The 25,181-nt window shown below is 67.3% G+C and overlaps 11 protein-coding genes across 11 annotated transcripts; 7 read left to right on the forward strand and 4 right to left on the reverse strand.

Moving 5' to 3' along the window:
* Window positions 1-39: 39 nt before the first annotated feature.
* On the forward strand, window positions 40-1,847 carry RHOBADRAFT_41924 (uncharacterized protein; the record flags this gene model as incomplete). The annotated part of the gene is made up of 11 exons (XM_018413977.1): window positions 40-231; window positions 306-408; window positions 600-643; window positions 712-751; window positions 833-851; window positions 988-1,047; window positions 1,154-1,216; window positions 1,298-1,327; window positions 1,395-1,468; window positions 1,535-1,623; window positions 1,749-1,847. The coding sequence occupies 11 exons, from the start codon at window positions 40-42 to the stop codon at window positions 1,845-1,847; spliced, it is 813 nt and encodes a 270-aa protein (XP_018272766.1).
* A 609-nt stretch (window positions 1,848-2,456) lies between these two features.
* Window positions 2,457-3,207, reverse strand: RHOBADRAFT_41925 (uncharacterized protein; the record flags this gene model as incomplete). Its single annotated transcript, XM_018413978.1, has 4 exons — window positions 2,457-2,544; window positions 2,639-2,712; window positions 2,798-2,915; window positions 2,987-3,207. The coding sequence occupies 4 exons, from the start codon at window positions 3,205-3,207 to the stop codon at window positions 2,457-2,459; spliced, it is 501 nt and encodes a 166-aa protein (XP_018272767.1).
* Window positions 3,208-3,427: 220 nt separating this feature from the next.
* On the reverse strand, window positions 3,428-5,263 carry RHOBADRAFT_51720 (uncharacterized protein; the record flags this gene model as incomplete). Its single annotated transcript, XM_018415981.1, has 4 exons — window positions 3,428-3,575; window positions 3,698-4,084; window positions 4,171-4,288; window positions 4,380-5,263. The coding sequence occupies 4 exons, from the start codon at window positions 5,261-5,263 to the stop codon at window positions 3,468-3,470; spliced, it is 1,497 nt and encodes a 498-aa protein (XP_018272768.1). The 3' UTR covers window positions 3,428-3,467.
* Window positions 5,264-6,051: 788 nt separating this feature from the next.
* On the forward strand, window positions 6,052-7,999 carry RHOBADRAFT_51721 (uncharacterized protein; the record flags this gene model as incomplete). Its single annotated transcript, XM_018415982.1, has 5 exons — window positions 6,052-6,225; window positions 6,315-6,708; window positions 6,794-7,354; window positions 7,483-7,646; window positions 7,751-7,999. 5 exons carry the CDS (start codon window positions 6,052-6,054, stop codon window positions 7,997-7,999), a joined length of 1,542 nt encoding a protein of 513 aa, XP_018272769.1.
* Window positions 8,000-8,243: 244 nt separating this feature from the next.
* On the reverse strand, window positions 8,244-9,884 carry RHOBADRAFT_41928 (uncharacterized protein; the record flags this gene model as incomplete). The annotated part of the gene is made up of 7 exons (XM_018413979.1): window positions 8,244-8,822; window positions 8,952-9,089; window positions 9,165-9,219; window positions 9,286-9,320; window positions 9,383-9,428; window positions 9,492-9,765; window positions 9,839-9,884. The coding sequence occupies 7 exons, from the start codon at window positions 9,882-9,884 to the stop codon at window positions 8,244-8,246; spliced, it is 1,173 nt and encodes a 390-aa protein (XP_018272770.1).
* A 310-nt stretch (window positions 9,885-10,194) lies between these two features.
* RHOBADRAFT_34153 (uncharacterized protein) lies at window positions 10,195-11,428 on the forward strand (the record flags this gene model as incomplete). Its single annotated transcript, XM_018413174.1, has 3 exons — window positions 10,195-10,594; window positions 10,660-11,016; window positions 11,103-11,428. 3 exons carry the CDS (start codon window positions 10,195-10,197, stop codon window positions 11,366-11,368), a joined length of 1,023 nt encoding a protein of 340 aa, XP_018272771.1. The 3' UTR covers window positions 11,369-11,428.
* Window positions 11,429-11,782: 354 nt separating this feature from the next.
* On the reverse strand, window positions 11,783-12,579 carry RHOBADRAFT_34155 (uncharacterized protein; the record flags this gene model as incomplete). The annotated part of the gene is made up of 2 exons (XM_018413175.1): window positions 11,783-12,264; window positions 12,339-12,579. The coding sequence occupies 2 exons, from the start codon at window positions 12,577-12,579 to the stop codon at window positions 11,783-11,785; spliced, it is 723 nt and encodes a 240-aa protein (XP_018272772.1).
* Window positions 12,580-13,234: 655 nt separating this feature from the next.
* On the forward strand, window positions 13,235-14,547 carry RHOBADRAFT_31330 (uncharacterized protein; the record flags this gene model as incomplete). Its single annotated transcript, XM_018412960.1, has 5 exons — window positions 13,235-13,423; window positions 13,522-13,620; window positions 13,702-13,904; window positions 13,972-14,278; window positions 14,440-14,547. The coding sequence occupies 5 exons, from the start codon at window positions 13,235-13,237 to the stop codon at window positions 14,545-14,547; spliced, it is 906 nt and encodes a 301-aa protein (XP_018272773.1).
* A 341-nt stretch (window positions 14,548-14,888) lies between these two features.
* RHOBADRAFT_51724 (uncharacterized protein) lies at window positions 14,889-17,782 on the forward strand (the record flags this gene model as incomplete). The annotated part of the gene is made up of 8 exons (XM_018415983.1): window positions 14,889-15,092; window positions 15,184-15,272; window positions 15,337-15,758; window positions 15,833-16,215; window positions 16,281-16,400; window positions 16,472-16,766; window positions 16,834-17,019; window positions 17,082-17,782. 8 exons carry the CDS (start codon window positions 14,889-14,891, stop codon window positions 17,780-17,782), a joined length of 2,400 nt encoding a protein of 799 aa, XP_018272774.1.
* A 501-nt stretch (window positions 17,783-18,283) lies between these two features.
* RHOBADRAFT_51725 (uncharacterized protein) lies at window positions 18,284-21,229 on the forward strand (the record flags this gene model as incomplete). The annotated part of the gene is made up of 15 exons (XM_018415984.1): window positions 18,284-18,461; window positions 18,570-18,611; window positions 18,689-18,704; window positions 18,904-19,106; window positions 19,174-19,346; window positions 19,470-19,535; window positions 19,601-19,731; window positions 19,800-19,840; window positions 19,903-20,139; window positions 20,211-20,279; window positions 20,345-20,366; window positions 20,446-20,464; window positions 20,601-20,642; window positions 20,712-20,729; window positions 20,801-21,229. The coding sequence occupies 15 exons, from the start codon at window positions 18,284-18,286 to the stop codon at window positions 21,227-21,229; spliced, it is 1,686 nt and encodes a 561-aa protein (XP_018272775.1).
* A 502-nt stretch (window positions 21,230-21,731) lies between these two features.
* RHOBADRAFT_51726 (uncharacterized protein) lies at window positions 21,732-24,540 on the forward strand (the record flags this gene model as incomplete). Its single annotated transcript, XM_018415985.1, has 5 exons — window positions 21,732-21,742; window positions 21,823-22,110; window positions 22,249-24,090; window positions 24,181-24,225; window positions 24,298-24,540. 5 exons carry the CDS (start codon window positions 21,732-21,734, stop codon window positions 24,476-24,478), a joined length of 2,367 nt encoding a protein of 788 aa, XP_018272776.1. The 3' UTR covers window positions 24,479-24,540.
* Between the last annotated feature and the right edge of the window lie 641 nt (window positions 24,541-25,181).

The raw sequence follows: 25,181 nt of genomic DNA on the forward strand, positions 1-25,181 counted from the left end.
CCTCGCCTTCGTCAAACCTTAACCTCCGCAACTCTCGCCATGGCTTCCACCTCTGGCTCTTCTGTCCACAACGGCGCCGACGTCGAGAAGACGGCCGGCCTCAACGGCCACGGTCCGGTCCACTCGTCGCACCACAACGGCCAGGCGGCGACGCCGGCGTACCTCTCGCAGGAGGGCGGTGCGCCGCTCAACCTGCGCAACGTGACCCCGGGTGGCCACCCGCTCGACAGGGTTCGTCCTCACGCTCTCTCTCTCTGTATCGAGCCCAGCCAGCTGACCCCTCCTCTCGTCGATGACGCGCGCAGAGCCAGCCTGCGTTCCCCGTCTACCACCGTCGGTTCGCCAACCCGGCACCGCTCGGCCTCTGCGGCTTTGCCCTCACCACCTTCATGCTCTCGCTCATCAACAGTGAGTGGGCCCGGTCTTTTCTTGGTGGCGGGGCGACTCGGAGGAGGATCGAGCGCGGTGCTCCGCACTTTCATTTCTTCGTCCGCCTCTCTCGCCTCGCCCTGCGCGCCTCGGACGCCCTCTATAGAGCAGCACAGTCTCTTCTGGGTAGAGCAACGAGCACTGACCCGGTCCTCGTCCTCCTCGCGCAGTGAGCACCCGCGGCGTCACGGTCCCCAACGTCGTCGTCGGCCCTGTGCGTCCTCCTCGCTCTCCCTTGTTCACGACGTTCGCCGACTGACCCTCGCGATCGTCGTCGTACAGGCCCTCTTCTACGGTGGTCTCGCCCAGCTCCTCGCCGGAAGTGCGTCCACCTTCTTCCTCCTCGCTCCTCTTCTCCCAACAGTCGCACGTACTGACGCTCTCTCCTCCCTTCCTCGCGCAGTGTGGGAGTTTGCCAGCGGGTGCGTCACGTTCTCGACGTCGTGCGGGGGCGGCCCTCGCGCCGCTCGTCGCCGCTCGTGCAGAAGCCGCCCGACGCCTTCTTCCGAGCCCCGCTCTCTCCCCGACGGTTGACTGACACTCGCGCCTCTCCCGCAGAAACACCTTTGCTGCCACCGCCTTCAGCTCGTACGGCGGCTTCTGGCTCTCGTACGCCTTGTGCGTCGCCGAGCCGGCTTTCCCTTTCCCTCTTCTCGACCGTCCAAGTCCCTGACTTTCTCTCCCTTCCTCTCGCCTGTCCTGCGCTCTCTCGCACTCCCTGCAGCATCGTCTCGCCGTGGGCCCAGATCGGCTCGTCGTACGAGGACGAGGGCATGTTCGCCAACGGGTCCGTCTCTCTTTCTCTCTGCGCTCGAACCTCCTTTCCGAGGTCGACCAGACACTGATAGCCTCTCTCGCCTGTCGACAGTGTCGCCTTCTTCCTGTTCGGCTGGTTCATGTGCGTCCCTCTCGCTGTCAGGAGGAATAGAGCCGGTCGACTGACGCCTCGGCACCCTCTCATCCAGCTTCACCTTCATCATGCTCATCGCGTCGCTCCGGTCGTCGATCGCCCTCTCGAGCGTCTTCTTCTTCCTCACGAGTGCGTCTACCTCTCCCATTCACCCCTCCTCACCTCGTCCTGACCCATCTGTGCGTCCGCTCGCAGTCACCTTCCTCCTTCTCGGCATCGCCGAGCTCGGCAACGTCGGCAACTCGTCGGCGATTCACACCGCCGGTGGCGCCTTCGGCATCATCGTGCGTCCCTCGTCCTCCTTCTCAGCCTCAGCGAGAACCGTCCTGCCGCCCTAGGGCGAACCGCCTTCGCAATCACGAGCCTCTCGAGTCAAGCCCGACTGACGCTGTCCCTCGCCCACTCGCAGACTGCGTTCAACGCGTGGTACGTCGCGGCGGCCAACCTGCTCACGCCCGAGACGTCCTACTTTGTCCTCCCCGTCGGCGACCAGTCGAAGAAGGACTGAGCGCCTCGCCGTTCGTCGCGCTCGACTTCCCCTTTCCCTTTCTCCCTTCCTCGCTCGCAACCCTCGTCCTACCTCCCTCGTCGGCGCTTAATCCTTGGCATCCCTCCTCCTTACCGCCCTCGTCGTCGTCGCTCGTTGTTCGCGCAGCCCTTTCCTCCCTTCCCTTTTCCCCTGTACTTGTCCCTCGTCCGTCCTCGCTTCCCCAGACAGCCACTCTTTCGGAGAAATGCAACCCAAGGTCTGTACGTGCTCGCCGAGCCGACTGCGAGAGCGAGAGCGCGAGAGGGAGAGAGCGTCGAGAAGGTTGGAGGGTCAGCGGACGAAACTATAGCTTCTCAAGCTGTGCCTCGCAGGCGCACACGCACACACTCTCTACACACACTCTTTGCGTCGCTGCGGCCGACCCGGCGTGGTACCGCTTGCGGCCTCGACGCTGAAGAGCTTGCGCACGAGCCTGGTCCCGCTTGCGCGACTCGTCGCACGTCTCTCTCTCTCTGTCTAGCTCTTCTCTCTCGCTCGCACGTGGCAGTAAAACACGAGGGATAGTTGAAAGGCTCTGTTGCAGACGCGCGCGCGGTTCTGGGTATGTACAGCTTGGTCAACCGAGGCTCACTTTGCGGCGGCCTGGTCCTGCTTTGCGACAAACTCGGTGAGGACGTCGACGATGACCTGGTGATCCTCCTCCTGCTTGAGACCGCTGCGAGAGGGAGGAGCTGGGTGAGCTTGTTTCGGACAGGGCGCGGGAGAGAGGGACAGAGAGAGAGGGAGAGGGAGAGAAAGCGAGGACGCACGAGACGACGACGACGCCGACGAGGGATTCGACGCCCTTGACGCGAAGCGGGAAGCCGCCACCGTGGCACGCGTACTGCAAGGAGGATGAGAGCTCGTCGGCTCGGGGCCCGGTGTGCAGGCGAGAGGGAGAGAGGAGGACGAGGAGGACTGCTGCTCACGTCGGCGTTGTTGGCGCCGTAGTGGGCCGGGATCCCGGTCGTGCCCCAGCCCTTGAGGTTGAGCGACGCCGTGCTCTTGCCCCACCGCAGGACGGCGTTGCGCTTGCGCTGTGCCCAGCTGTGCGGAAGGAGCGTCATCAGTGAGAGCTCGTCCAGGAGGAGGGGGAGGACGGTGGGGGCGGGACTCACTGAGCGTTGTCCGGAAGGCTGCCCTCTGCCGACGCGGCAAAGAAGAGCTGCTGCTCGCTCTGCGCAGCGCGAATGTCGACGATGGCGCCCTTGCCCGGGAACTCGTCGCGGATCCGGTCGCGGATCAAGACGCCGAGCTCGAACGCCGTCTCGCTCGTAAAGGTCGTCAGGCGCAGCGCCTCGGCTTGCTCGAGCGCAGACGTGTCCCAGGTTCCAGACATGGTGACGAGCGAGGGAGGTGGACTTGACGAGGAGGAGAGGCGACGCGGCACAACGTTCTTTCGCTCGCTCGTTGCAGCGTCAAGCAGCTCTCGAGACTCGTTCATGACAGCATCTCACGCCCGCAGGAAATTGCCCGACGCCCTGGACGAGCGAGACGAGGGCCGCCCCGACCTCGCACCTCGCACCTCTCTCCTCTCCTCGCCCGCACAGCCGAGCGACCTCGTCGAGCGACAATGCAATACACACACGCCGTCCTCGTCTACTTGACCGAGCCCGTGAGCTTCCACCTGCCGCTCCCTTGGCGCTGCGGCGCCTTGCCCAAGCTGGGCGACGACGTCTTGATCTTGGCCGCCGCGACGACGAGGTCCTGCAGGCGCACGCATCGACAGCGAGAGTCAGTACCGAAACCTCATCAAGAAGCAGAGATGCCCGATCGCTCGCAAGGAGTGACGGCACCTCGAGCGAAAGAGAAAGCGGCCCGGGACGGACCTGGATCATGCCGTTGTAGACCTCCTTGTCCTGCCCCTCCTTCTCGCGCGTCATGAGCGCATGCGTCAAGGCGCCACTCGCGTCGACGCTGATCTTCTCGAGCTCGTCGCTGACGGCGCGCAGGCGCTCGAGGCCGAGGAGCGTCAGGTCGTCCTCGGCGAGCGCGAGGAGCTCGGTCGCGCGCGCGCGGTCGAACGTCGGGACGGGCGAGTGCTGCGCCGTGCGGGAGCGCGAGGCGGACGCGCGCATGGCGCCGTAAGGGGTCGAGGAGGGGGAGCTGGAGCGGAAGGGGAGGGGGGAACCGGCGAGGGGAGGCGCCGACGAAGGGCGGGACGGGACGTGCAGCGACGCCGAGAGCGACAGGGCAGAGATCTTGGGCTCGGTCGACTGTAGAGGTGAGAGATGGATGTCAGGATCGATGCTCGTTGCTCGATCGAGACGAGGGAGAGAGGCGAGTGGCTCGTGCGACGCACCTCGTCGAGGTTCACCGGGATGCCCATCGAGATGAGGTGCTCGCGGCGGATGCGCGATCGGCGCCAGTCGAGAGGCTTGAGCGGCGGGACCGTCGACAGGGTCGTGAACAGGTTGCGGCTGCGGGCGACAGCGAGGCTCGACGAGCGGGTCAGTGACGGGCTCCTCCTCGTTGACGCGCCGCACGGTGAGAGAAGGAGAGGAGACGTACGACGACTCGGTGACGAGGACCTGCGCCGGGCCCTCGACCTGCCGCTCCGGGTCGTCGTTGACCGCCTGCAGGCTCGCCGGCCACGCCTCGGCGAAGAAGTCGCGCAGCTGCGGCGCGACCGCCCGGCGGCTCGTGTCGCTCAGGTCGAGGCGCAGTGGCGGGTACGCCGAGTACGACACGGGTGCGGGTGCGGCGGTGGGCGCTGGTGGCGGTGCGACAGGTGCGGGAGCGTCGAACGCCGCCTCGTCGAGCGGCGCGGCGTCGCCAAAGTCGCCAAAGTCGTCGTCGCCCGCCTCGCCAACCGAGCCAAAGTCGTCAAAGTCGTCGGCAGGTGCGCCGAAGCCGTCGTCGTCGCCATCGGCGCCGACGCTCGCAAGGACGGGCTCGTCGTCGACGTCGCTAAAGTCGTCCATGGGCGGGCCCTCGTCGAGGAGCGAGTCGTCGAACGACAGGGTAGGAAGGGATGTGGGCGGTGCGGGAGGACTGGGAGGATTAGGTGGCGGCGAGGCGGGTTCTGGCGAGTCGGCGTGAGCGGGAGGAGGAGGAGGAGGAGGCGAGGTCGGCGATGTCGGCTTGACGGGTGCTGGTGCTTGTTGTACGCCGTCTGCTGGCTCGTCGAAGCTGGTCCTGGCGGTCCCCTCTCCCTGCTCGGGCTCTCCCGCGAGCGCACCCTCGCCCTTGTCGTCCGTCACCGGTGCGGCGGGAGGCAGTCGCGCGGCGACGGCGTCCCCTGGCGAGTCTTGGCCCCAGGTGGGTGCGAGGTCGTCGTCGTCGTCGATGTCGACCGAGAGGCGGGGCTCTTGCTCGAGCTGGAGCGAGTGCGAGGTCGGGTCGAGGTGGGGAGACGATGGGGCTGAGGGAGCTCCCCAGGGGTTGTCGTCCATCGCGGACGGGTCGACGGGCTGGCGAGGGTGCTCGAGCGCGAGCTGTGCGCGAGTCTGGCTGGCCTCAGAGCTGTCGAGAGTGAGGACGGGAGCGAGAGGAGCGGCGAGCTCTCGCCCACGCAGCTCGCTCTCGTCAAGCAGCTCTCGCACCGGTGCAATGCCACAGACTGCGTACGGTCTGCACTGTGCTCTTTCGCTGCACGCTTGCCCTGTCACTCGCCCCGCCCGAGCGGCGTGAGCCGAGAGCTGGCACCTCTTCTCGACCCGCGACGAGCAACTCGCCCCCGTCGCCTCGCGGCAGTGCGTGCGGCCCAGTCAACCGCCAAGTACAGCTCCAGCACGACCAGCCCCGGCCTCGAGGAGCCCGTCCGCCAGTACGAGCCGCCGAGGCTTGCTCGCTCCCCTCCTCCGCCCCCGGCCTTCGCCTCCGCCTCGTCGACGAGCGCAGCGACAAGACGCGATCTGGTCCACTCGACGGCGCCTCGAGCCTTCATCCTGTCCGGCGCAAGAGCACAAGCCATCGCCCTCGTCCTCGTCCGCCCCGATAATGCGCGACAGCCGCCCTTCGACCTCCTCGGCCAGGAAGGCGCCCGCTCAATCTCGCTCGAGTTTACGGCCGCGCCGGCCGAGCCAACCAGTCCGCCGGCGGCGTCGACGGCGGCCGCAGCGACACGGCGCGCGTCCTCAATCATCCCTCCTCCCCACACTCGCGCTCGTCCTCCCTCTTCCCTCCTCCTCGCGCACGCTCGAACTCGAGCCACCCCTGCGCTTCGCTCCTGTACACCGACATGTCTCTCGCACTCGACTTCGACTTGGTCATCAAGAACGGCATCGTCGTGACGGCGAGCGACGAGGTCGAGTGCGACGTCGCGGTCAAGGACGGCAAGGTCGTCCTCCTCATGGCCAACCTTCCTGTACCCGACGGCTGCAAGGTCGTCGACGCCGATGGTGGCTACGTCACGGTGCGCCGCCGACCTTTCTCCCCCTCGAGCGAGCGAGCCCCTCGTCGACGCAGACTGACCTTCGTCTTCCCCTCCCCTTCCTCGCACAGCCCGGGCTCGTCGACTCGCACGTCCACATCGCCCAGTCGGCCGCCAAGTCGCTCGGCGCCAAGTCTGCCGACGACTGGACGACCGCGACGCGCTCGGCCGTCGCAGGCGGCACGACAAGCGTCATCGCCTTTGCCGTGCAGAACCGCGGCGAGTCGATGCTCAAGGCCGTCGACGCCTACCACGAGCTCGCGACGGGCAACGCCGTGTGCGACTACTCGTTCCACGTCATCGTCACCGACCCGAGCGAGGAGCAGATGCACGTCGAGCTTCCCAAGCTCGTCGAGGACGGCATCACGTCGGTCAAGATCTACTCGACGTACCCGGCGCTGCAGCTCAGCGACACCCAGATCATGGACTGCCTGTTTGCCGCTCGCAAGTACGGCGTCACGACGAGTGCGTCCCCTCACCTCTCCCTCTCCCTCACGCTCCTTCCCTCTCTCTTTCGCGCGCCCACTCACGAGCTTTCTCTCTGCAACAGTGATACACGCCGAGAACGCCGACATGATCACCTGGATGACGCGGGACCTCGCCGCTCGCGGCATGCTCGCGCCCATCCACCACGGCACGTCTCGCCCGCCCATCGTCGAGAGCGAGGCGACGAACCGGGTCCTCGCCCTGTCGGAGCTCATGGACTGCCCGGTCCTGTTCGTCCACGTGTCGGCGCCCGACGCGTTCAAGGTCATCCGCGCCGCGCAGAGCCGCCTCATGAGCGTCTACGCCGAGACGTGCCCGCACTACGTCCTCCTCACGGCCGACGAGATGCGCCGCCCCAACTTTGAAGGCGCGAAAGCGTGCTGCGCCCCGCCATTGCGCGACAACCCCGAGGACCGCGAGCGCGTGTGGGAGAACGTCGTCAACGGCTGCGTCACGGTTCTGTCGTCCGATCACGCGCCGACCAAGTGGAACGACCCGCACGGCAAGCAGCTCGGCCTCACCAAGGCGCCGGGACGGCCCGAGGGCGACTTTCGCGCGATCCCGAACGGCTTGCCCGGCGTCGAGACGAGGGGCCCGCTCATGTGGAGCGAGGGCGTCTGCCGAGGTGCGCCCGGCTCTTTCTCTTCCTCTCTCCCTCTCTCTCTCTCCCTCTCTCTCTCTCCCGCGCTCTCTCTCCCTCCCTTTCTCTCTCCCCGAGCCTGGTCCTGACGCCCCGTCCTCTCCCTCGCGCAGGCCGCATGTCGCCGTCCAAGTTCGTCGAGCTCAACTGCACCAACGCCGCCAAGCTGTACGGCTGCTACCCGGCCAAGGGCACGATTCAGCCCGGCAGTGACGCCGACTTTGTCGTCTGGCGCAAGCCGTCGGCGAGGAGGACGTCCAAGGTCACGGTCGACAAGGTGCGCCAGCGCTCGATCCCTCTTCCTCTCCTTCTCTTCTACTCCTTCTCGATCTCTCCCTGACACCCTCTCTCTCCCTCCTCGTTCTTCTCGCTCGCCCACAGCTGCACTCGGCGTGCGACTACACGCCGTTCGAGGGCCACCCGGTCGACGACTGGCCCGTCTTGACCATCCTGCGCGGCCAAGTCGTGTACGACGGCGCGACGAACGAGGTCGTCGCGCCCAAGGGCTACGGCCGGTTCCTCAAGCGCGGCAGGAGCACGCTCGCGGGACCGAGGAACAAGTGGCTCAGCGAGTGGAGGCCGCAGTACGTCGAGGAGGCCGAGGAGGAGAAACGGCGAGCGGCGCAGTAGAAGCTCCCTTGTTGTACTTTGACGCACCCTCCAGACATCTAGAAACCCTTGCGAGAGCTGCGAGTGCCCCCTGCGAGCTTTGCGCGGCGCGACGAGCAAAGGAGTGTTGGCGACGAGCGCAAAGGAAAGCGAAGCGGCGAGAGAGGGCTCGAGCGCTCGCTCACGAGCGCTCAGTCTCGGGACATTACGAGCTGCGAGTCACGTCGAAATAGAGCCTTGCAGCACGCACAGACGAGAACGAGAGCTACAGCTTGGCCTTGAGAAGAACCGCCGGCCCGCCCTTGACGCCCTTGCGCCGCACCTCCTCGCCGACGATCCTCGCCGCCTCCTCGGCGCAGCCCCACGCACACTGCCACCCGTACCCACCGTGTCCATAGTTGTGCACGACCGTCAACTCCTCGCCCTGCCGCTGCCCCTGCGCACCGACGTCCTCGCCCTCGAGCCGAACCGTCTCGGCCTCGAGCCGGATCCCGTCCGCCCTCGTCGGCCGGAACCCGACGACCTCGCTCACGACGAGCCCGGCAACGTCGAACGGCTCGGTCGCATGCGGCGGGTGCGCGAGCGCCGGGCAGATCTCGAGCGCGCGCCGCACAATGTCGGCCGTCGTCTCTGGGCGTGGCTCGCGCTCCCAGTCGTCGGCGTCGCGCGTGCCCCCGAGGATGACGTCGCCGCTCGCGCGTGGGATGACGTAGGTGCGCTCGCCGCCTTCTGCGCCGCCGAGGGCGCCGACTTGGCGCGTCCAGCCCGTCTTGATCCAGGGCGCTCGCACGCGCAGGACTTGGCCTCGCACGGGCACGACCGTCTTGTCCTGCGTCTCGGCGAGCTGTCGAGCGGGCGAGAGGGTCAGGATGTTCACATGCTGAGAGCGAGCGCGGGCGCGGCTCGAGAGGCTGCGCGCTCGCTCGAGTCGTTCGACGACGTGGAGGAAAGGGGGAGAGAGCGAGAGACGCACATCGCGAGCACCCAGACCGGTACAGTTGACGATGGCGAGCGGCGACTTGGCGTACGACCTCGCCTGCGCGAGCGAGTCGAGTCGAGGAACCCGCTGAAGGGTGCCGCCGAGCGAGGTGACGGTGCGGACCAGGTAGTCCTGCGCGTGAGCAAGGCTCGTCAGCGGGCAACTCGAGGGCTACTGGATCCGGGGAAGAGAAAGAGGTGAACGCACGAGGTAGCGAGCTGGCTCGATCGTGACGGAGGAGAACGAGACGGCGTGCTCGATCCTGCGGACGACGAGGGAGAGCGTGAGCGTCGTGTCGAGCGCTGAACTGGATCGCGGATCGACGGACCCGTCAGGAAGTGTTGCTGCGTCGTGTATGCGGAACTGTGGAGAGAAGGATGCGTCAGGTGGGGCGTCGGGAAAGAGGTCGTCGCGGTCGAGCGCACGTCGGGCAGCTCTTCGAGGAGGCGCAGGTGTAGGTCGCCCTTGTACCTGTGGAAGCGAGTGAGTCTCAGTATCCTCCGCAGGTGGACGAGCAGTCTGGAGGGGACGCACAGCTCTGTCTGGGTCAAACGCATGACGCCCTTGTGCAAGCCCTCGTCGCGGTCGTCGCTCTCGCTCCACAGGACGTCAAACGTCTTGACGTCGAGGTAGCGCTGTCGCCAGTCGTCGCTGGCGGCAAACGAGAGGTGGTGCGCGCCTGCGGCGGTGGACGAGTAGTCGGGCGAGAGCGGGTCGGAGGGAAGGTGGTGGGCGAGGACGAGGACGGGGAAGCCTCGGCGCAGGAGCGCGACGGCGGTAGTGAGGCCGATGCATCCGGCTCCGATGACTGCAGGGAGTGAGCCTGATCAGCTACTTGACGTGGTAGAACGAGAGGGAGTCGAGGGGAAGGAGGGACGGACTGATGACGGGAGAAGAGAGGCCGTGAGGCGAGCGGGCGGCCGCCATGGCTGCGCTAGGGCGTGGTAGTGGCTTGGATGAGGCTCTGCTGCACAGCGAGCATGGCTGTGAGCTCTCGCGAGCGGGTGGTGGACTGTTTGAGAGTTGGCCGCCGGCCGTGTCAATCCGCCGTCGGCCAGCCTTCTTCCGCCGGCTCTGCCTCGCTGTTGCTGCCCCCTGCAGGCTCAATTTGCTCGTCTACTGCTTCCCTGTCTTCATCAGCTGTGCCGCACCAGCCTCGAGCCGCCGCACGCCTCGTCCTCGCTTTCCCACCCTCCTCCTCCTCGCCCGCCCTCCCCCGCCCACCTCGCAGCCCACAATGGTCCGCAAGCTCCGAGTCGCCGCCGCTCAAGTCGGCCGCATCGACCGCGGCGCACCTCGCGCCGACATCATCGCTCGACTCGTCGCCCTCCTCGAGCAGGCCGCCGCTCAGCGAGTCAAGCTGGCCGTCTTCCCCGAAACCACCTTCTCGACCTTCTTCCCGCGCTACTTCATCGAGGACGACGCCGAGCTGTCGTCCTACTTCGAGAAGGAGCCGGCCGAGGGCATCGCACACTGCGAGTCGGTCAAGGCCTTCTTCGACCGGGCAAAGGAGCTGGGCGTCGACGTCGCGATCGGGTACGGCGAGGAGACGGCCGACGGCCAGCGCTTCAACTCGGCATCGTACGTCGACTCGAGCGGTCGAACGGCGGGCAAGTACCGCAAGATCCACCTGCCCGGTGCGCCCCGAACCCCTCCTCCTTTCTCCTCTCCCCGACTCGAGCTGACTCTCGTGCGCACGCAGGTACCGTCGAGCCGTTCAGCAAGGAGCCAGGCGTCACGAACCAGCTCGAGAAGCGCTACTTCACGCCGGGCGACCTCGGCTTCAACGCGTTCCGGGCCCCGTCGCTCAAGCAGGCGTGCGGCGGCGCCAAGTCGCCCATTGTCGGCCAGCTCATCTGCAACGACCGGCGGTGGGCCGAGGGCTGGCGAGTGCTCGGCTTGCAGGGCGTCGAGATCGTCTGCATCGGGTACAACACGACGGCCTGGGCGCCGCAGCTGTGGGGGGTCGACCCGGCGTCGATGAGCCGCGACGAGGCGTACGCCGACGCCATGTTCCACCACAAGCTCGTGTGTCAGTCAAACGCCTACACCAACTCGAGTGCGTCCCCCTCCTCACTCTTTCGCCGTCGGTCTCGACGCTCCTCGCACTGACCCTCTCCTCCGCCTCCTCTCGCCCGCTCGCAGCCTTCCTCATCACCTCGGCACGCTGCGGCGTCGACGACGGCGTGCACCCGCTCATCTCGGGCTCAATGATCGTCGACCCCGAGGGCCACATCGTCGCCGAGAACCAGACCGAGGACGACGAGCTCGTTGTCGCCGACATCGACCTCGACGCGTGCCAGCAGGGCAAGACCAAGACGTTCGCGTTCGCCAAGCACCGTCGCGTCGAGATGTACGGGCGCATCTGCAGCCAGACGGGCGTCGTCGAGCCTGAGGAGCCCGCAGCATGAGCAGCTCGAGCGACCTGGAACGAGCACTTTTTTGCGGCCGAGCCGCTCAACTCGCCTGCGCACTGCGATCGTCGCCGCTTCTAGCGCAAGCGAGATGCTCGACTCGAGCGTCTGGCAATGAATGAGAGACGAGAACGCGAGAGCCGAGTGACGGGCGATGAGCGACCTTGCGCAGTTGGGCAGCTGTTTGAGAAGGTCGAGCAGCACCTCGCGAGCGCCGGAGCTGCGGCTGTGGCCACGCGACAGGGAGTGTAGAGACTCTCGAGAGAAGGGAGAGAAGCTGGTCGAAAGCTGCGAGGCAGAAGGCAAGCTCTCGCTCGAGGGAAGCTTTGCTCTCGAAACTCGAAGGCCCGAGCGCTCTCGCACCGCCTCGAGGAGCGAGATTGCGCAAGACGGCGATACATTGCGTAATGATCAGGATCTCGGCCTGTCTGTCTGGACCATCCCGACGAGCATCGCGAGCCCGGCGACGGCAGCGTCGACGACCCTCACGTCCGGCAGCCCCGCCTCGCGAACCCCCTCGCGCACGAGCGGCTCCATCCCTGCCATGCCCGCACAGCCCATGATGATACAGTCCGCTCCATTCCGTGCCACCTGCGCCGCTGTCTCCCTCATGCGCCGCTCGACCTCGACCCTCGCGCCCGGCTCGCGCAGCTCCTCGATCGAGATGCCCGAGGTGATGCCGCCCGCCCACCGGTCGCTGCTCGCAGCGCCGAGAAAGTTCATGACGCCCTTCGAGAGGAGCGGCTTGGACCCGGTGCCGGTCGACAGGACGCCGAACTTGCGCGAGAGCATGAGCGCCTTGCTGACGCCGGCCTCGAACATGCCGATGCAGGGCTTGTGCGACGTCGGGCCGAGATGCTCGCGGATCATGTGCTGTAAAGGATGGTCGGTGACTGTGTTGGGCCATGCAGGAAGAGTCAGACGGCCGTCGAGGAAGAGGCTCGAGGGAAGGACGGTCGCGACGCACAGCAGCAAATGAGGAACCCGTCGTGGCGCTCGAGCGCTCCAGTCCCATCGAGGTCGGAAAAGCATATCGCGGCTGTCATGATGCCGGTGCGGAAGTCGCGGATGCCCGTTGGCGCGTGCGACGGCGCCGTGTAGTAGCTGAGGGCGACGTCGTGGGCGCGGTAGGGCTCGAGGGCGTCGCGCAGGCCATCGGTGATTGCTCGAGTCGAGTTGGGGTTGATGACGAGTATGTTGGAGCCCATGACCGGCGTGGGAGAGGCTGCGCGAGGTCGGGCGGGAGGGGCGGAAGAGGGAGGTCAGCGCGAGAGGTTCTCCCACGACCGGCGTCGCCAATGCGGGCTGCTCTCTGCGCTCTGCACCGCTGCAGAGCCGTCCTTGAGAGCGGCCAGAAGCAGCTCCTCGGGCCCACAGCGCGTGCTCGTGGAGCGGGCTCGCCTCGCGTTCTCATCAGCTCGCCCGACAAAAGTCGGCGAGGGAGAGACGGCGCTCACTCGTGGGGACGTGGACTGGGAGGAGAGGACTCACAGAGCTAGTGTTGTGCTGCTGAGGGGCTGGCTCGAGTGCTGCGCGATGCGTGAGCCAGCACAGCCGCCGCTCGCTCACCGCCCCGCTCGCGGCGTGGGCGCCTGTTCGCCGGCGGCGTTTGCGACTCGCGCACCTGTCCGTTACGAACGGCCGGGCGGGGCGAAACCCGAACCCCTCTCCGCATCGGATTCTCCGCCCATTCGGCAGCGGATCGGCATCGCCGTCGGCCGACTCTCTCGGGCGAGCTTCAAGCACGGTGGGGAGCGGCGAGGCGGCGCTTTCGCCTCTTTGCCCTTCTCCACACCGTCGAGCACTCTGCTGGACAGCGCTCTCGCTCGATCTGCACCTCCACCGCTACGACCAGAACTCAGCATGGCGCCCGCCCTCCTCGACCCGGCACCCGTCGCCGCTCCGGCGCCCGCCGCCCACCTCAAGCAGGACCTGTCGAACCTCGCGAAGAGCCCGCTCCAGCGCACCTACATCGGCAACAAGGAGGGCACGATCCACATGGAGGGCGTCCCGCAATTCGACGACCCGTACAAGAAGCGCGAGTGGGTCAAGGTGCGTCTCGCTGCTCCTCGTTCCCGCGCAGCTCCAGAGCCTTATCGCTCACCTCTTGCGCGCTCCCCTTTGCGGACACGCTTTCCCCTGGTACACAGGAGCAGTTGGCCATCGGCTTCCAGTACTGGGGCAAGGAGGGGTACGCCGAGGGCCTGTCGGGCCACATCACCGTGCGCGACCCCGTCATGCCGGACCACGTGCGTCTCCTCTCTCTCTCTCTCTCCTCTCTCTGTCGACCTCGTCGAGCTCGTACTGACATCTCGAGTCGCCGCACGCAGTACTGGATGAACCCGGTCGGCGTGCACTTCTCGGCCATCACGACCCGGAACCTCGTCCTCGTCTCGCCCGACGGCTTCGTCCACCCGGACGGCGCCCAGCTTCCGATCAACTCTGCTGGCATCATGATCCACAGCGCGATCCACGAGGCGAGGCCAGATGTGCAGGTCGCGGCGCACTGCCACTCTCTGCACGGCAAAGCATGGTCCGTCCGCTTCTCTCGCCGGTTTTGTCGCGGCGACGAGTCCTGACCTGTCTATGTGCACCTGCAGGAGCGTGTTCGGCAAGCCTATCGACATCATGACGCAGGACGCGTGCCTGTTCCACGACAATCTCGCCGTGTACGAGTCGTTCGGCGGGATCGTCCTCGCGCCCGAGGAGGGGGCCAACATTGCCGCCGCGCTCGGCCCGAAGAAGAACGCCGCCATCCTGCAGAACCACGGCCTGCTCACGCTCGGCCACGAGTCGGTCGCCGAGGCCGTGTACCTGTTCCAGAGCCTCGAGCGCCTGTGCAAGGTGCAGCTCCTTGTCGAGGCGGCGGCCGCCAACGGGCTCAAGAAGAAGGTCATCGACGACGAGGCGAGTCTCTCCTCCCTTCACTCTGCCTCGACGAGGGGACATGACGCTTCGGCGCACGTCGAGCTCTCGAGGGCGCAAGGCGGATCTCGTCGAGCGCCGCTCGGGCCGCCCTCTCTCGGTCCCCGACATCTCCCTGACTCTCGATCTTGCCCCTCACGCAGGACGCAGCTTTCACTGCGGCGACGCTCCAGAACCCGCACACCATCTACGCCAACTTCCGGCCCGAGATGGACCTGCTCAAGTTCGAGCGCGGCCACCTCTTCCTCTGACCCGGTTTCCTCGCCCCTTTACTGCCTCGATGTTGTACAGTCACCTTCAGTGTGCCCTGGCGGCTTTTGTAGATCCGGATTCTGCAGCGAACGTTGACTTTACACGTCGTCGCCCGTCTCTCTGTGAGAGTTTGCTCTTTTGTGGCCTCACGTCTTTTCAGCAGCATGCCGACAATGCTCGACAGCAGCTCAGCAGGGCTGTCCACCCGCTCGACAGCCGGACCGAGTCGCGCCGCACCCTCCTCGCCCTCGCTCGTCCTCATCAGCTCCTCGGCACTCTCCCCGACCTCCTCCTCCTCAACTCGCCTGACCGACACCGTTCGACCCGGCCCACGACCGCCATGATCGACAACTCTGCATTCCCACTCGCCCACCTGCACCCAACACCCGTCGCACCAGCCTCGTCCTCCAACCCCCGCCCACACCTCGGCGCCAGCACCTCGGCCGCAAGCGCGCCACTAGAGCAGCACTCGCACTCGCCAGAGTCGCAAAGCCTATCGGCGAGCTCGACAGCAGCAGGCGCAGCAGCGGCTCGTCCCTTTCGGGTGCGTCCCCTCCTCTCCCTTCCTCGCGGCCACTCGGTCGCCCTCGCGCTCCCGTCAGGCTGCGCGAGCTGATCTCTGTCCGTCCCTGCAGAGCAAGAAGATCCGCCCTTGCGATGCCTGTCGCAAGCGCAAGAACCGGTGCGCGATTACGAGCGAGGGCGGTGCCTGCATCGAGTGCCGGTGCGTGCGGCCCACCTTCCCTGCCTTTCGCCGACAGCGTACTGACGACGCCGAACATCCGCAGACAGACCAATCGCCAGTGTACCTTCGACCTGCCGCCGCCGACCCGGCCCAAGAAGGACCTCGTCGACCCGACCTCGACTACGTCCTCCTCCGCCTTCTTCCCGCCCGTGTCCGACGCGCCCTCGTTCCACACGTCGCCTCCAGACCTCGACTCGCGCATTACGGCGGTCACGACGGCGGCGCTGCGCGCTCATAAGCGCCCCGCCGAGGACGCACCCGTCGAGCCCGCGAGCAAGCGCGCGAGCGCGTCGCAGCCGGGTCTTGCGTCGCTCGACCGCGACCTGTCGCCAAACGTCGAGCCGTGTGCGGTAACGGCGACCTTGACCGACGACCTGTTGAGCCACCAGACGGTCGGCACGTCGCGGCAAATTTCGAGCGATCGTGGCCGGTCGCAGTTCATCCTCTTTCACGCCGTTCCACCTCGTGAGCTCTCATCCTCAACTCGTCCCTCGTGTCCCACATTGCCGAGACTTTCACTGATTCTCATGTCTCGATAGATCGAGTCGCCTGCGCCGACCGCGAGGCGAGCCTCCTCCGCCGCATCCGGTCCTTCCTCTCGGCCACCGTCCCCTCGCTCTCAGAAGACGACATCGTCGAGCACTACCTGGCCAATATCCACCCTTGTATGCCTGTCCTCCCCGTCTCCTCGTCCCACTCGATCAACTCGCTCCCGCCGACGTTGCGCGCCATAATCCTCGTCGACTCGCTTGGGTCGTTCCCGCAGCACAAGGCGGCGAGCAACTACGCGTGGCACATGCTCAAGGAGGAGCGTGTGGGCGAGCGCGCTCTCGATCAGCCGAAGCTGAGCGGCCTGGCGACGGCCGTCCTCGAGCTCGGCACGACGCTCGACCAACGCGGCGACTACGGCTTGCTCGCCCGGGTACGTCTTCTCCTCTCGCTTTCCCCTCTCCTTTCACGATATTTCCTGACGTGTCGGACCTACAGACGATCGCGCACGCCCAGCTCCTCGGCCTTCATGTCGACGGGCGTCGCTGGGCCTTGCCGGCGTGGGAGAAGTCGTTGCGCGACCGTATCTGGTGGTCCTTGCGCATCCACGATGCATGGGTGCGTCGACTCTCACATGTCCTTGAACCCCTCGATGCGGGCCGTCCTGACTCGACCTTGGCCGCTCGCAGGCCTCGTTCCTCAACTCGCGACCGTCGCACGTTCAGCTCGGCAACACAAACGTCCCGCTCTTGCCGTTCCCGACACCGAGCGACGACGTCGAGTCGTACGTCGGCAGCGTCGCCTTCCAGTACTCGTGTCGGCTCGCCGTCATCGTCGCGAGGCTGCAGGCCGAGGTCTCGACCCTGGACAAGTACGGCTCGCCGACTCGCGCCGACTCGTGCGACCAGCTCGAGCACGAGCTCAACGCGATGAAGGAGGGCGCACGACCGTTCCTCGACACGTCGCCTCGCCCGATCGGCATGGGTCCGTCGCCTCTCCCTTGTTCTCGATCTCGGTCCGCGACAGCGTCCTGATTCTCGTTCTCCCACAGACAGCTTCCTGTTCAGCCTCTTTGCGCTACGGTGCATGGTCCGCCGCATCAGCATCGAGGTGCGCATCGGCCTCGGCAACACGTTCGCGCCCGACGGCTCGACCGTCGTCATCTTTCGCGAGCTCGTCGATTTCTTCTCGCGGCTCGACGAGGTCTCGTTCGGCAGCACTCAGCCTTGGCTACCCTGTGCGTTCCCCGACATCTCTCTGTACCTCTAGGCCTGCGCACTGACTCGCTCGCCGCCGCAGACACGTCGCACATCCTGTCGTCCGTCCTCTCGTCGCTCATCCGCCTATCGCTCGCCGCCATCTCGATCCAGCCATCGCCACCTTCGACAGCCGACCCAGACGGCTTATCTCGCCGCCCGAGCACGCCACTCGCGCCGTCTTCCGCCGCCGTCCACCTCCTCTCGCGCCTGTCGCACCTCATCTACCGCGCCCGTACCGACCACGGCTGGACCCTGGCCGATGCGGCACTCGCTCGCGCCTCGTCCGTCGCCGACCGCCTCTCGTCCGCCATGCAGGCCGACGCGGCGAGCGACGACTACGGCGAGGTCATCAAAGCGCTGCGGCGCGAGACGCCGCACGGACCCGCTTCCGCGCCGACGGCGATGGCGGCAGGAGTAGCAGTCTCTGCGGCCCTGTCATCGTCGTCATCGTCGTCGAGTGCGCCTTTCGAGGCGCTCACCGCTCTCGCGGCGCTTGCCGAGCGGCCTGAGGGCTCGCCGAGCGCCGAGCTCGTCGGCGGCTCAGTCGGCGGTGCGAGGCCGCTCGAGCCGACGCTCAGCTTCTTCGCCGGCGGCGCAGAGGCGGACGTGAGCGTGCGTGGGCCAGGCGTCGGCCAGGAACTCGACCTACCCGAGCTCGAGGCGTGGCTGAACGTGCTCGACCGGGCGCCGGCATGGGGGGTTTGGGGCAGTCCGCCAGGCGGTGGGGCCGCAGCATGGTGATCGCGATCAGGTGCGTCCTCTGTCTCCCAGCCTCTCGTCGAGGAGCGTCCAGATCTCGCCGAGCCGCTCCTGACTTTCTCGCCCTCCCTCGTCCCTTGTCCTCCCGTCACAGGTCTCTTTGAGTACAGCTCGTCCCCTTCTCGACCTGCAATGCGCAGCGTCGGTTCATCGTCGTGCAACTGGACGAGGTGAGAGTCGGCGCGACGAGGACAAAGAGCGCGGCCGGCTCGCCCGAGTTTTGCGCTTCTCGCCCGAGGCGGACCCTTTCTTTCGGTCCCTCGATCACGTCGAGATAAGTCGCTCGCGGGGCGCGCCCTTGCGCTCGACGGCCGGCGGCGTGGCTGTCGTCCGCCGGTGCCACTCGAGCGGCGAACGAGCCAAGCTCCCCCGCCGACTCGTCCCCTCGCGCCCGCCGCGGTATCTCGCCTTCTATCGGCTCCTTCGCTCCTCTCTCTCTCTCTCTATCCCCTTCTTCCGCGAGCTCTTCCCCTCGACGACATCATGCAGGCCAACCTCACGAGCCTGGTGCGGCGCGCGCGCATTCCTCAAGAGCCGACGGCGCTCGTGTTTACCTCGGACGGCGGCGTCCGGGCGGCGCAGGACGGCGACGAGGAGGACCGGGTCATCGAGATCACGACGTCGCACGACATGCTTCCTGTGCCGGAGGACTCGCCGCTCCGTGCGTCGTCTCGTCCTCGTCGTCGCGCGGGATTGCGAAACTGACCGTCGCCCTCGCCCTCGATCCCTTCCGTCTCTCGCCTCTTTTGCCACTCGTCCTCACCTGCAGGAACATGGGGCGCCTTCAGTCTGGTAGGCTATTGGCTCGCCGGTGCGTCGGCCCCTTTCGACTCATCTCTCGCCGTCCTTCGCCTCGCCGGGTCCTGACACTCGCCCTTCCTCTTGCAGAGGCTTTCGGCATCTCGTGAGTCCCTCTCCCGACCTTTGCCTCCATCGTCGTGTCTCGCAAGAGGCGGCACGCGCCCGGCTGAACTGGCGCACTGACCTCGTCACCTCGTCCTCAACCCCGCCCTTCCCTTGCCCCTCTCTGCGCCGACTCGCACCATCGCGCTCGCGCCTCGACCCTCTCTACCTTACCTATACACCTTTCCGCCAACACGCAGTCAGTACCAGGTCGCCTCGTCCGCCGTGTCTGCCGGCCTGTCGCCCGGCGCGACCATCGGCGCCGTCCTTCTCGGCCACTTCGTCATCTCCCTCGCCACCGCAGCGACGGGCTATATCGGCTGTCGCTATGGAATAAACTACCCGACCTTGGCTCGGACGGCCTTTGGCGTTCACGGCACATACGTCGCCGTCATCTGCCGGGGTGAGCCTTCCCAAGTCGAGCTTTGAGTCTGTCGGCCGCCTTACTGACTCTTTCCTCGTCCCTACAGCCGTCGCTGCTATCATCTGGTTCGGGACGCAGACCTACCAGGGCGGTCAATGCGTCCAAGTGATGCTCACCGCGATCTGGCCCTCGTTCGCGCGGTTCCCCAACCACCTTCCCGAGTCGGCCCACGTCACCTCGAGCATGCTCCTGTGCTTCTTCATCTTCTACCTCATCCAGGTGCGTCTCTGTCTCTCTCTCTCTCTCTCTCTCTCTCGGTGTCGAGCGGCGTGCGGCGCCTGCCTCGAGCGAGCAGCGCTCGTGCGTCTCGACGTCGCTGACCCGTTTTCCTCCTCGATGCAGCTCCCTCTCCTCTGGATCCACATCTCCAAGCTCAAGTACCTGTTCGCTGTCAAGATCGTCATCATGGTCCGTCCCTTTTCCGCCATGAGGAGCTACAGGGCGAGCCAAAATGACATGCGGACCTCGTGCAGCCCATCTTCGGCATCACGCTCTTTGGCTGGGCAGTCGGTCGCGCGCACGGGTTCGGCCCCGTCTTCTCGAAGCCGACGCTCATCAAGGACGGTCGGCCGGCGGGCGTCGTCTTCATGAGCGCCTTCACCTCGTGCGTCCTCTCTCGCCCACCGCTCGGACCCCGCCAACCTGCTCACGCTCTCGCACTTCTGCCTGCAGCGCGATCGGCCCGAAAGCGACTCTGGCCCTCAATGTCTGCGGTACGCCTCCTCTCGCCGCTCTGAAGCCGGTTCCGCGACTGAATCTTTCGCCGACGACGCAGACTTTACGCGCTACGCCAAGAGCCGCCGCACCGTCGTCTGGTCCAACATCTTCTCGCTCACGTTCCTCGTGACTCTATGCGCCATCCTGGGTGTCGTCGTCACGTCGGCGACCGAGACCATCTATGGAAAGGCGACCTGGAACCCGCTTCAAGTCTCGAGCCTCATGGACTCGAGGGCTGCCCAGTTCTTTAGCGCCCTGCCCTGGGCGCTCAGCGTCCTCGCCACCAACATCTCTGGTACGTCTCACGCTCTCTACCTCTCCTCGTCGTCGGTGTGCCTCAAGCTGAGTCGCCTCGGCGCGTCGCAGCCAACTCGACGGCGGTCGGCAACGACCTCATGGTCATGCTGCCCAAGTATATCAACATTCGTCGCGGTCGTGCGTCCCCTGTTTCTCCTACTCTATCCTCGCACCGTGACGCTGACACCTTGGACCCGTCGCAGAGTACATCACGGCGCTTCTCGGGTCCGTCGACCTTCCCAAACTCGCCGTCTCGACCAGCGAGCCCTTGACTGACTCGAGTTTCGTGCCGTCTCTCCTACAGTCTCGTGACATGCCCTTGGGTGCGCCCACGATCCTCCTCTCGGCGACGGCGTCTCGAGCGGCGACAGAGCTCGACTCGCCGTCACTGCGAGACCTACCCGGCCGCCGAGCTTTCCCTCACTGACCCACATTTCCCGCCTGTCTTCTCTCGAGCAGATTATCCAGAACTCGGCCAAGACGTTCACGAGCTTCCTCGGGGTGCGCCCCTGCACCTCTAGCTCTCGCACCAGCGAGCGCGGCACTGACCTCGTTTGCCTCGTCGCGCAGGGGTACACGATCTTCCTCGTGCGCTCTCTCTCCTCTCTCGCCCACGATCAAGCCGAGCACGTACTGACTCGCTCTCTCTCTCTCGACAGGCCCCAATCGGCGGCATCCTGTACGCCGAGTACTACGTCCTCCGCCACCGCCAGCTGTCGCTCCCCGACCTGTTCGTCACGCACCGATCGTGCTACTGGTACACTGGCGGCTTCAACTGGCGGGCCCTCGTCGCGTTCGCGCTCGGCGTCGTCCCAAGCCTGCCCGGCTTCATCCGCAGCATCAACGCCTCGCTCGGGATCCCGTTCGCCGCCGTCTACGTGTACTCGGCCGTCTACCCGGTCGGCGTCGTCGTCGCTGGCGGCATCTACCTCGTGCTGTCGTACGCGTTCCCGCCGGCGGCGCTGCCGTCGACGTTCTCGGCGCTCGACTACGCCGACTCGCTCGGCGGCAAGACGACGCACGGTTCGGCGGCGGCCGACGACAAGGAGAAGGAGCTCGGCGTCGACAGCGCCGTCGTCGCTGCATGAGCGGAGGTCGTCGCGTGTGTCTCGGTCTCTCCTGTTTGTCCTCGTCGAGGTTGGGCCTGTGCGAGTGTGTCCGTCTGCCGAATAGAGCCAGTTTGTACTCTCTCGTGGGCGCGAGAGACAGCCAGCAGCTTCGGAAAGGTCCCGATACTCGCGTTCTCGGTTGCAGGCTAGCGAAACAAGGAGCAGGGCGGACTGGCAGAGCTGCAGAGAGGCACGCGGCTCGTTCGAGGAGGAGAGGAGGGTCGCCTGACGAGCCTCGGTCCTCTGCGCGTGATGGCTGGGGACGCGTAGCGGTCTGGGAGCATCCCATAGCCCGACCAGGCAAGCCAGCTGCCCGCCGAGCTGGCCTGGGTTGAGCGAGAGCGGACGAGCGATGAGAAGCCAGGGAACGAGGCGAGAAAGGTGAGTGCGGCACGGACAGGCGGCGCAGCTGGCTCGCTGGGCTGCGATGCATTGCAAGAGCCCTTGTATGGCAGCCACGCCGCACTAGAGAGAGAGGGCGATGGAGAACTGGTGCCGACGACGAGCCCTGGTCTCCTCACCTCGGCTGTCCCCCGCCTCAGCACGAGCACTGACAGCGACGCTTCCGACAGCGTGCAGCTAGCTCTCGCATCCCGTCCACCGCCCTCCCCATCGTACCCGCCGCCGCCCTCGCCTCGCTCGGCTCGGCCCACCTCGCCCGACCACCTGCACCCGACCCCGCTCAACCGCCCGCTTAAGATGGCGCGGGACGCCACTCGCTCGAACCAGAACACGACCAACGGCGGCCACACCAGCACTCACGCCAAGCAGGGCGCGCCAGCAGCGCCGGCGGCCCCTGGCGAGGTGGCTCACCCCGCGCAACACCGGGTGCGCCTCGCAGACAAGGACGTGGGCATCCTGTGCGTCCTCGGCTTCTCTCTGTGTGTCACTTTAGAGGGCAGAGACGAGCGAGGCGAGCCTCGAGGCGGCTCTCGGCTCCTCGCCCTCGCCCTCTACACGTTGTCCTCCTCGACACTGACCCAAGCCCTCGCACACAGCTCTTTGCCTGCTCGCGACCTGCCCTCTTACTACGATCCGCCATCTTCGCCGTCTGCCGCATCAGGCTCGGACGGTGAGGGGGCCGTCGACGGTCTCGCTTCGGCCATCCCGACCACCAACCGCGGCCACAAGCTGTCGCGCCTCGCCCCGCACACCCGCCGAGGCCGTCTCGGCCACCACGCCAACGTCGACGCCGGCTTCATCGACGACACGACCTCGACCTCGCTCGTCCCGCCGGCGCAAAAGCGCCGCAAGCTCAACGACCTCGCCGCCGCGTCGAGCACGAGCGGGTTCGCCGTCGCGCCCAACCTGCACCTCGTCCCGCGCAGCGTGCACACCTTGTCGCGCGAGCCCGACGCGCCGTCCCCGGCGCACCTCCCGCCCGTCCCGCAGTCGCCCCTCGACCTCCTCCTCACGCCGGCCGTCCAGCACACGCTCGGCCGCAAGAACAACACGTTCCACCTCCTCGCCGCGAGCGCGACGAGCCTCATCGAGCAGGAGGCCGAGCTCGTCGGCGCCCTGACGCAGGTGTGCCGCGGCCTGCGCGGCGAGGGGTTCGACTGGCGGTGGGACGGCGACGACGAGCGGCGGCGCGAGCGCGACGAGACGCGGCGCAAGGTCGAGGACGAGGAGCGCAAGGTCGGTGACGACAAGGAGCAGGGCGCGCTCGACGAGGCGGCGGCGACGGCGGCAGCGGCCTCGGCGGGTCAGCCGGCCCAGAACGGCGAGGCGCCTGCGCCCGCGCCGACCGCCGGCGCCGTCGACGGCATGGACGTCGAGGCGTCGCCTGCGCCCACGGCGACGACGAGCGCGCCCGCTCTCGAGGACGAGGTCAAGCTCGAGCAGGCGACGCCCGTCCTCTCGGCGCCCTCGGCCCCTGGAGCTGTCGCCGACCCGGTCCCGGTCCCAGGCCTGTCGCCGGCGCCACCAGCCGCATCTACGGCCGTCGAGGGCGCCGAGCAAACTGCGTCGGTGCCGCCTGCGCCGACGCAAGACGTCGAGATGAAGGAGGCCGCCGAGCCGACCACGGCCGAGGGTGCAGCCGCCGACAACTCGCCCGCCGCGCCGGCGCCCGCCGCCGACGCACCCGCGACCGCCGCCGTCGACGGCGAAGCTGCACCTGCGGCCAACGGCGCGGCGCCTATGGCCTCGACCTCGGCGCCGAGCGAGGTTCCCGCCATCGCCGTCACCGCTGCGGGCGCCGAGGACCCGCCCGCGACGGCCGCCGACGCCGGCGCCGCTCCTGCATCCGCCCCTACGCCGGCGCTCAACGGCACGAGCGAGGGCGAGCACGCCGCACCCGGCGCCGGCACCCCGGTCGAGCCGGCGGCCCCTTCTGCCGACACCGCGACCGCCGCCGACCCGCCGACGCCCGCGACGCCTGCGACGCCCGCCCTTGCCGCGACGGCCGCCGCCGACTCGGGCGACGTCGCGTCGGCGGAAGTGACGCCGGCGCCGTCGCTCTCCGAGGAGCCGTCAATCCGGCGGCGCAGCGGGCGAGTTGCGCGCGGCGCGGCGGGCGCAGGAGGCGTGTCCGGGCGGCACACGCGGTCGCGGCAGAGCTCGCCTGAGGAGGGTTACACGGACGCCGAGGACGAGGCCGAGGGCGCGGGCGAGGGCAGCAGCCTCGACGAGCCACTCGCGGCGGGCGCCGCGGCCGCGTCGAAGCCGCCTCGCGGGCAGCAGGCCGTCGAGGAGGAGGAGCTGCCCGAGTATGCGGCGCGCCTCGTCGACCCCGAGGTGTTTGTGCGCGGGCTGTTCGTCAGCGAGGGCGACGTCGAGATGGAGAGGGTCGTGCCCGGGCCGGGCGGCGGCATGGTCGGGACGGGCCAGATGGAAACGTGCGTCCTCCTCTCGCCTTTTCTCTCTCTCTGTCGCTCTTGCGCAGCGGCAGGAGCACGTCACTGACGGCCCCCTCGTCGCCCCTGCAGGCTCACCCCGAACGAGCAAGAGGTCCTCCTGCACGACTGCCTGACGTGCGTCCCTTCTCAACTCCTCGTCGCCCGCCTGGAGCCCTCACTGACGCCTCTCGTTCGACCCGCCCGCAGCGACCTGCACCGGTTCCTCGCCGACACGCTCGAGTACCGCTCGCGCCTGCTCGAGATCCGCGACGGCACGCTCGGCGTCGAGCGCCGGCGCAAGGGCATGCACAAGGCCGTTAGGACGGTTGCGTGGGACTGGTTGCAGGAGGAGGGCGCGGGCATGGGCGTCGGCGAGGGCTACGAGTGAGCGGGCGGCGGCAGCGAGGAGTGGACGAGGTGCTGCAGTTCTACGTTTCTTTTTCTGTGCCCCTCTTCGTGCGAGCTCGCCCACTTGACCGAGAGCAGGAAGCACTGCAGAGAAGACCGCTTTGCATACAGGTGGAGAGCGCGAGTCGCTCATCAGCGCGACGAGGAGGAGCGGAGGAGGCTCGACCTGTCGTCCTCCCGCTGCGACTGCGTGCTGCACTGCTAGCAGTAGCGCGAGCCTGCACCACGCCCATCGAGGCCCGTCCGCCATGCCGCTCGACCTGCCCTCGCCGCCGTTGCCGCCTCTGCCCAGCGCCCTGCCGTGGCCCGCCCCGCGCACACCACCAAAGGACAACGCCGGCGTGCCGCGGTCCAGGACTGCGCCCAGCCTGTCGCAGCTCGCGAGGACCGCCATGATCGCCGACCCGCACCCTGTCGCCGGCGCAAGCTCCTCGTCGTCGTCGTCGTCGTCGTCCAACTCGTGGCTGCTCGCCACGGCCACCAGCAGCGACACGCGCATCGTGCTCAGCCTCCTGCCCAACCCACCGTACGTCCTCCTCTCGCCGAGACCAGTAACGCGCACCTTGAGCCCTGACCCTCGCCTTCGTCCCCCACCTCTGCGCGACAGCCTCCCCGAGCACCTCGCGCCCTACCTCTCGCCCGACTCGCCCCTCACGCCCGACGACAAGCGCACCCTCTTCACG

The sequence above is a fragment of the Rhodotorula graminis genome (genome assembly GCF_001329695.1).
Source record: "Rhodotorula graminis WP1 unplaced genomic scaffold RHOBAscaffold_3, whole genome shotgun sequence".
In the NCBI taxonomy this organism is placed as follows: domain Eukaryota; kingdom Fungi; phylum Basidiomycota; class Microbotryomycetes; order Sporidiobolales; family Sporidiobolaceae; genus Rhodotorula; species Rhodotorula graminis.